The 8,605-nt window shown below is 38.1% G+C and overlaps 1 protein-coding gene across 1 annotated transcript in view; it reads right to left on the reverse strand.

Annotated features, from left to right (window-relative positions):
* ATP6AP1 (ATPase H+ transporting accessory protein 1) overlaps positions 1-8,605 on the reverse strand; it is a 50,002-nt gene extending 41,397 nt beyond the window's left edge. Inside the window, exons 1-3 of the mRNA XM_059847206.1 lie at positions 8,425-8,605; positions 2,043-2,169; positions 1,877-1,945 (exon numbers count right to left, since the gene is read on the reverse strand). Coding sequence (XP_059703189.1) covers positions 1,877-1,945; positions 2,043-2,169; positions 8,425-8,537 — 309 coding nt within the window. The 5' untranslated portion in view covers positions 8,538-8,605. The remainder of the gene's footprint in view (positions 1-1,876; positions 1,946-2,042; positions 2,170-8,424) is intronic.

Raw genomic sequence — 8,605 nt, forward strand, 5'->3', positions numbered from 1 at the left:
GTGTTCAAGTAATACGATAGCAACCCAGCAAATTTTTGTAGCCTCTGGTATGCCCAATATGGATGACTATAAAGTTCCTTTTCTGGCCCTGAGAACTAAAACTTATGCAATAGATATTGACAAACTCTCTCTATGGGCATCCAGGTGAAAAGGAAGGAAGGGCATCACGTGAAAGAAAATGAGATGTACAAACTCACTCACCTCACCTCCATCAAACTACACTGGAAAAGCATTAAGATTGCCAAATCCAACAGAACAAATGTAGGAAGTGCTGTAGTTAAGGTGAGCAAATTGTAAAAATAAACTTTCCAGTTTTAAAGAAGCCGTAGTACGGAAAAAATTTCTCAGCTCCAAGACAGAGAGGGAACAGAGGCAACGTCAGAAAAAAAACAGTTGCTGACATTTATTCAGATTGTTAAATACTTGGGTATAAGTGTTTGACCTGCCAGATACAGACAAAGATTTACTTAAACATGACCTTTTGTTTAGAGAAGGAACTCTTTCCCAGCCCTCACTAGGTCCCAATCCCCTTGTATACCACCTGATTTCTAAACCCATCAGTCTCTGGCCTTATCTCTAGACTTTAAAGCCTTTAATCTCTATCTACAGTGCTGATGGAGTCCTGATTACAAGGCAAAGAAGAATGTTTTAAGTACTTTGATATGCCTCTTAAACGTGGAGGGCCTACTTAAATAAGACCCACCACATTATTAGGAACTTTCAATGTCATGCATTGCAATGCATGTCAAACAGCTAATTTAACCAGTTCTGTAGTCAGACAGCAACAAAAATTTCCTCTGGACACAGCCTTGCAGAGATGTTAAACCCTGAGAAGGTAGGACATAGCAGAGAAGAACCGGTGCATCTGCCTGCAGACACAGCCACTGATCCCCACAGTACAGATGTTTATGACTCCCATTCATTCCTCAGAAAACCCATGTAGATACTCTGAATAATTGTTTCTCTTCCAGCATCAGCGTTAAAATGCTGTTATATGACAAAGAGATCAATATCTCCAGTTCCACTTATACAAGGAAGATGTGAGGTTCTTAGATGTAGAGACAGGTATTATCTGAATATTTATGTATTTAATTACATATAGTGCTTGCTGTGTGGTGCTTGGGAATTTACATTTCCTTGTGTGCTCTGATACCATTTACATTACTAATAGCTCTGTTCATCCTGCACTGCCTCCAGGAATGTCTTTATGACTTCCACAAGTGAACATTTTGTCTAATTACATTTCAATAAACTGTCATGTAAGTACAACCATAGATGCTCTATAAACCTTCTCAGTGAACTTGAAGCTGTTGACTGACTCAGAATATTCCATCTTAAATTCTGTGCCTAGAGTTTATTTCAAGTTCATCAGCTAGCATTATTTTTTTCATGAAGATTAAGGCAATATAGCATCACGTGATATATTTACTTAATATAAAAGAGTTAACCCCCAGAATAAGCTTCAATTTCTGTAAAACCAAAATAGGTATTGAATTCTGAAAATAAGAAAAAAATTATTAGTTCCTATAAGTCCTTTTCTTCCTATGGCTTCAAAACAGAATTTTGATGTGTTGGTCTGGAACTTTATATTGTTTTTTACAATAGAAAATTGCAGCATATTTAAAAGCAATTTTGTCAGTTATGATGAATTGGGAAAACTCAGTCATTAAAAATATAATAGCTACAAAGCATGTATCTGCAAACTCAGTTTATTTCCTTTAACACAACTGCTTAAAATTGAATAATCTCAATAATTTAAACTGGAAAACTTCTGCAACTCAGTGCCCTTTTCCCAGTTATTTTCTCTATGCACCTTTCTTACATCTTTCTTTTTCTTTTTAAATACTGCACATAAATAAATGAGATAAATGCTTGCCTGAACATTTTGAAATGGATTCTTGTTGCCATAGGACTCACTGAAGTATGTGAAGTCATCTATGCTAAGCTGAAAAACAAAGAGAGTAGGTTAGTGAAAAGGAGCCACGGCATCTCATTTAGGTACAGACTTTTGTATTGGTGAGGAAAAAAAATTGTTTACATACCCTGTCTTGCAGGAACAAGACAAGATTTCTGGAGTTCTGGGTAAAAAGAGGTTGCAAGAGTGCTGTCAGTTCCTGTGCTGAGACAATTTGTCCTTCATGCACGGCAACGTCTGGATCCCACTGTGATCTACAAAGGAATAATTCCTTTTTCTGTAGAATTTTCTGCCAATGATGACACCTTTATTTAAATATGCAGCAGCAGATAATGAAATCATCATCTTGGAGGTAATGAAATCATCATGTTTAAGATCAACTTTGCTGTTCAGTTTACTTTCATTCTACTCAAGAGAAAAAGAATTTGCTCATTTATGCCTGTATCAAATTGACTGTATTAGAGTAAGAATGAATAGGGGTAATGTCTCTCTCTATTTTCTTGTTTGTGTACAACAGCAGAGTTGCATCTTTCCATAAAAAGTTACTTACTAAGTACAATGAAGAAGAATATGTTGAAAACATTCAGAGAGAATTCCCAGATGGCATCCCAACTCCCAAAACACTTTGCAGTGCTGACAGATGGAGGTCAGGAGGAGTAGAACTCAGACTAGATCACAAGTTGTCTTAAACTAGTTTTTTTAATAGAACTCTTGTTAGTAGAAGTGTCACAGGTTCTCTCCTAAGGTTTTCATGATGAAGGCACCATTCTACAGAAGCAGGAGCCACCTTTCCAGCAGCAGGAGCTCTTCTGAATGGAATGACTCAAAGCACCCAGCTTACAACTCTTTTGCCAACCTGTCACTATGAGGACTGGACAGAGAAATAACTCATCTATTTTAGTTCTGCTGCTACAGGAAACAGGCAAATCAAGAGGTGGCATTATTCTTTCAACACTTCATTGGGATTTTAACAGTATGCATCCCTATGGGTCTATAGGGATGAAACTTTTTATGAACATTTTTATCCTAGGTGTTTTGACTAATGAAAATTGTCTTTGGAAAAACAAATTGAACTTGATGCATAATCTTCCATCTTTGCCCAGGTACACATCAACTGCTAAAACCTGAGAAAACAGGTTTCAGCAATTGATGACACTCTATCTGGTTCTAATTACAATGAGTCGAATATAGGCAATTGTTGTGTGCCCTAACATCATTTATTATTGATTGCAATTTGATCAAGTTGAGATAAAAGTCACATTTTCTAACCCAAAGCAGTTTGCAAATGACCATTGCACAGCAAGCTTTTATGAATGAGAACAACCTCTGCAGTCCTTTAAGACAGAGGCAGAACAGGGTTAATGAACACATATGTTGGGTTCAATGCCGTTTTTTGGATAACAAAATCTAAATTGCATTCCACGTCCTCCCTGTAATTCCAATCAGGATTGAAAGTGAATTGAAAGTGTCAAATTGCACCCATGGCAGAGGTCAAACCAGCAGAGTCCTGCAGCACCAGATGATCCCCATCTCGCTTCAGACTCCGGGGTTTGGGAAAGCATGAGAGCAGACTCTGTATGTGGAAGACTCCTTCAGGACAACGTGCTGGAGATGTGAAAATTAAATTCTAGTAGAACTTTTGCCCATCCCTTTACAAGCTTTAGAAATAAGTCTTGCTGGGATTAAGGAAATGGTTTTTTGTGGGTTGAAATTATCTGATTTTTTTAGTTTTACTCAGCATCTTCACTTTGGTAATTTGTATTTGGAAACCCACATTAACTTATATTTATGAACATAAACAACTGAGAAATTGCAACAGGCATGCCTCAACTTTTCAGAGAAGACAAACCTCTCAATTTAAAAAAATTAAGTATAATCTTTTAAATGAATATATTTGAAAACAAAGAAAGTCCCAAAGATTCTGAATGACTCTTCAGGAACTGACTTTCATATTGACTTTGTGCCTTGCATGGCCACATCAAAATACTAATGATATTAAAGAAAAAGCAGATAGAACAAATTAAGAGATGATAAAAAACGGCTTGTGTGAAAGAAAATGACACTTGGTATATCTTGGTATATTTATTAAAAAAAAACCCTAAATAAATACATTTCATACTTAATCTCAGAAAAAAGAAATGAAGCTTTTGAGAGCTTTGGGGACTTGCAATTAAGACTAAAAGGTAACAAAAGCACATCAAACAAAATGAAATTATTTGCAGCAGCACAATGATAAAGGCTTTTGCTGTGAACTCAAAACCTCAGAAGTTTAATGATCCTTTTTTAAAGCATACTTGCTTCTAAGAAATTCCCTGTTCCTTGAAGCCATTCTTGTTAGCTATCTAACCTTGAAAACACCTTTTGTGACACTTTTTAACTTTCAAGCAGTCAACTTTAGTAACTTCATCATCATAAAAAGAAAATCTACATCAGTGGATTAATAATTCTTTTAAAATGCAGCATTTGCCTAATATTTATATTTACAACATTATGCATGCATTTATTTTGCTGCTTTCTAACAGTTTGCTGAGCAGTATGCAAGGCAGTAGAGAAGGCTACATCCTTCACTGAGGGAGCTGTTGCTGTCTGCTTGGTGCAACAATATTCTTAGTGTGGTTCAGACAGGAAATAGAACCTCAGAGACATTTAGGCTGGAAAAGACCTCTAAAATCAGCTAGTCCAACTGTCAATCCAGCACTGTCACGTCCATCACTAAACCATGTGCCTAAGTGCAACATCCACGTGTTTTTAGAACATTTCCAGCTGACTGGACCACTTCCCTGTTCCAATCCCTATCCACACTTGCAGTGAAGAAATTTTTCCTAATACCTAACCCAAACTTCCCCTGGTGCAACTGGAGGCTGTTTCCTTTTATCCAATCACTTGTTAGTTGGGAGAAGAGACCAACCCCCACCTGGCTACAGCCTCCTTTTGGAGAGTTTCAGAGAGCAATAAGGTCTCCCCTCAGCCCCCTTTTCTGCAGGCTAAACACCCCCAGGTCCCTCAGCCACTCCTCACAAGACTTGTGCCCCAGCCCCTACCAGCCTCCTTGCCTGGTCAGGACATTACTGCGTGCTTTACTGGGAGCTGCAGGATGAAATGGAGATCTGTGAGTGCCAGGGGCTCCTGGATACACTGAGGATGAGCTTCCCTGATCGCAGCCAGGCAGCTCATCCCACTGAACTGCTCACCTCAGAGACAGAAGCTGCTGTGGAACCAGCAGCAGGCCAGCACACCTATTGATTGCTCTTGCTGACTGCTCCCACAAACTCTTGTGCCCAGAGACACACAGCCTCCTCCAGCCATCCACGTGCCAAGCGCAGCGGAGTCCCCGCCACATCACCAGCAGGGCTCCAAATGACAAGCATCTCTGCTAATGCACATGTGCAGGAGCACACAGCTTTAAGGAATCCTAAGGAACCTTTAAGTTTGGGGAAACTTAAAACTCAACTGCTCCCTCTTCCCTCCAACAGTCAAACAATGCCCTAAAGAAAGTGAGGAAAGCAAGCTCAGCTTGGTATTTTGCTTCTTTCTTATACCTCACTGCTCTGACATGACAACACTATGGTCTTTCTTGAACAATATTCTTTCTGGAATTTGAGCAATTAGGTTGACGGAAGCAAAGATTTCAAGATTTCCTGTATCTGGACCCACCAGAAGGGCTGATGGGAAGATAAACAAGGCTTCTAGCAGTCTAACTCAAGATTACATTTTTGCTTTGTAGCTGGCTTCAGAACTCTTTCCTACACGTTATTCTTGTCAGTTGTCTCTATCAGTCACCTTGTGATTACCACGTAAGAAATCATGTTTTCCCCTGTTCAGGAGAAGTAAAATAGCTTTCATGCTGGCACACAGTGTCTCCATAGGCATCCAATAAAATTATAGCTACAAAAAAAATTTTCCTTTCTATGTTACACCTTCATTCAGTAGATTTATTAGTAAAGTCCCTGTAGTTTAGGAAACAGTGCAAATGTACCAATTTGCATTAAGACCTTCTCAAAGTCACCTATAACCTGGGCTTGCCAGAAAAAGATTATTTTCCCTATATAAGCATAGCATCAAAAAGGAAGTAATATATTTTAAAAGACTGTAGGCAAAAATCATTCCTAAAACAAACGCATGAGGGGACAATTACAAAAGCTACTTTAAATGAATTTATTTGCTCAAACTCCTTCTCTTTATCTGTGGAGGGAAAGAAATTCTTCTGAATATTAGTTCAAAATGGCTAAATCAATTTTTTTCAGTGTATCATATGTAAGAAGAGCCTTTCAACCTTCCCTGCTTCAAAAACCCAACCAGGGAATATTAGTTTAAAGGCTGATTTAAAATAAAGGTCAAATTTTCCACACCAAAGCTATTTGAAGAACATCCAGTGATATATTCTTTTTTGAAAAACAGGACAGTGTGACATACTGAGTTATTCCCTAGTTGAATTGAGAAAGAATGTTGTTTTTTAAAAAAACACTTTTCTCCAAATAGGGATCTGCATTTTACTTTCTAGAGGAAAAGAGGTATTTGATTTACAAATGTGTCTGTGAGAATTGGTATCATACTTCCTGTTGCTTTGTGCACTCCATGTGTTTGTCAGCTGTAAGTTTCAACTCTATCTGGCATCTAACATAATCTTTAATAGCATGAATACAGTATAGTAATAATGCATAAAAGAGACTGTCACATTCTCTAATACAGCTGTCCTGAGACATGGCTTGGCAAACACTGGCTAGTTCTAAATTAGAACAAAATGTAGTATCCTTCAACTATTCAGTATCAAATCCTAACAGATAACCTGGGAAAGAGTGATGGAATAGATCAATGAATCACAACTCCTGTTGATTAATGAATCGCTCAACTTTTATACTGGTGGGACATGTTCCTAGAGCATTAATAGATATCCATAGATATCCATAATTACTGCAATTCTGCAGTAAACTTTCCTAAGTCTCTTAATAGTAATTTCCAAATTTCGTAGGCCTGTGGAAGACACACTGCAAACCTCGCATCACTGGGAAGTACCAAACATAAAGCACAGAGTTGGGGGTTAGGAACAGGAAGTTGTTGTTAGTGTTACTTTGTTTTATGAAATAACGAAAAACTTCTTTTCAGTTGCTTCATAGACCTTCACCAGAACTAATTTTGGCCACACGAGAACTTTACTTTTCAAAATGCAAATATCATGGTGGGAGGAACACTTCTACAAAAGGCTGTGTTCCTGAGACATGAAATTGTTTAGCCAGTCCAGTATCCTATTTTTCAGCTCTGGATTTGTATAAACCAGAAAAATCTGCAGTAGAACAAGCTGCTAATTGCATCTTGATAGAAAGTTTGCTTTTATGACCACATGGGATTAAGTGATAAGATCTTGTTTATATATACAGCAGGTATGTTTTTTATATAAACCAGGAAGTAGGACAAAGGAAGCACTGATCTTTTCTTAGATGTTTCAAAGCACTTTTAACCTAAAAACAGTGCTATCCAACATTTACTTTGCTTTTAAATACAGGGGTATTACACAGGGGTAGCACACTCATATGAATGCCTGTCTTGTATAGTGGTGAATCACTAAGTATTTTGAATATAAAATTGCCTTGATATTGAAACTTTTTTTTCTTTTAGGGCGAGAAAACAAAGCGAAAGCTACAAAATCAAACTTTTTCAAAACATGCAGACTTCCATACGCAACATTTCCGATTTTGGAAATCCATAAAAGATGAGTAAACATAGAGCAAAGGTGGTTAATAAGTGGTTAATAAATTTTTCTTACAACTTTACATATTCAGTATCCACCTGAAACTACTGAATTGCCCAGCCTGCCATATTTCTAGAAATCCAAGTAATGGTACTAATGGTACTAATGGTACTAATGGTAAAGTAATGGTACTAATCCTTAAAGTGATCATGAATAAAATTCCTGGTTAGAAAGAACCAGGAATTTTATTCATGGTTCTTTCAAAAAGAACCTGGTCTATCCCTGGTTCTTTCAAAACAGCTTCAGAGTCCTATTTTATAAGTATATGCAAACCCCTGAATTTCATGTGTCTCTGGATCTGTCAAGACTGCAGTTGTTTCTAACATCTGATGCATATACATACAGCAATGTACTTATGAACTGGTATTTAAATGAACATTAAAGTGAAAAGTCAAGGTTCAGAAGTTAGGAAATCTAAGGCTTAAAAAACTACAACAGAGTTGTTGGTCAGCTCCTTTTTTGTGTCACTGCCTTATGTTGTGGATTTAAGCCATAACATCTCTAACAGTAGAGTTCAAAGATGCTTTAGAGTGAATAAAGCACAATTTATTTACTTACTGCTCAGCTCAGAACATTAAAATTATAAATAAAAATGGGTAAAATAATCTGTTGGCTTGTTTGATGGCCGAGGTGCAAATTTATTTATTGGATAATTTTACTGCCCAGAGCTGATTTACCATATTCGATGGCACACTATATTCTGTGCAGACACACACAGAGCAAGAGCATAAGCAGGGGGGTACACTTCGATTCGATCTCTTACCTCCGAGTAGACCAAAGCAGCATCGGCACATGATGCACGGCCAGAGCTGTCTGGAGCAGCAGGGCAAGGGAGCCCAGCAGCAGGGCTGGAGCAGCGGGGCACAGCCGAGCCATGGCTCCGGCACAGCGAAGGTCCGAGCGTGTGCACAGCCGCACTTCCCGCTCGGGCTGCTGCAGCCGGA

The sequence above is a fragment of the Haemorhous mexicanus genome, chromosome 5, assembly GCF_027477595.1.
Source record: "Haemorhous mexicanus isolate bHaeMex1 chromosome 5, bHaeMex1.pri, whole genome shotgun sequence".
Classification (NCBI taxonomy): Eukaryota; Metazoa; Chordata; class Aves; order Passeriformes; family Fringillidae; genus Haemorhous; species Haemorhous mexicanus.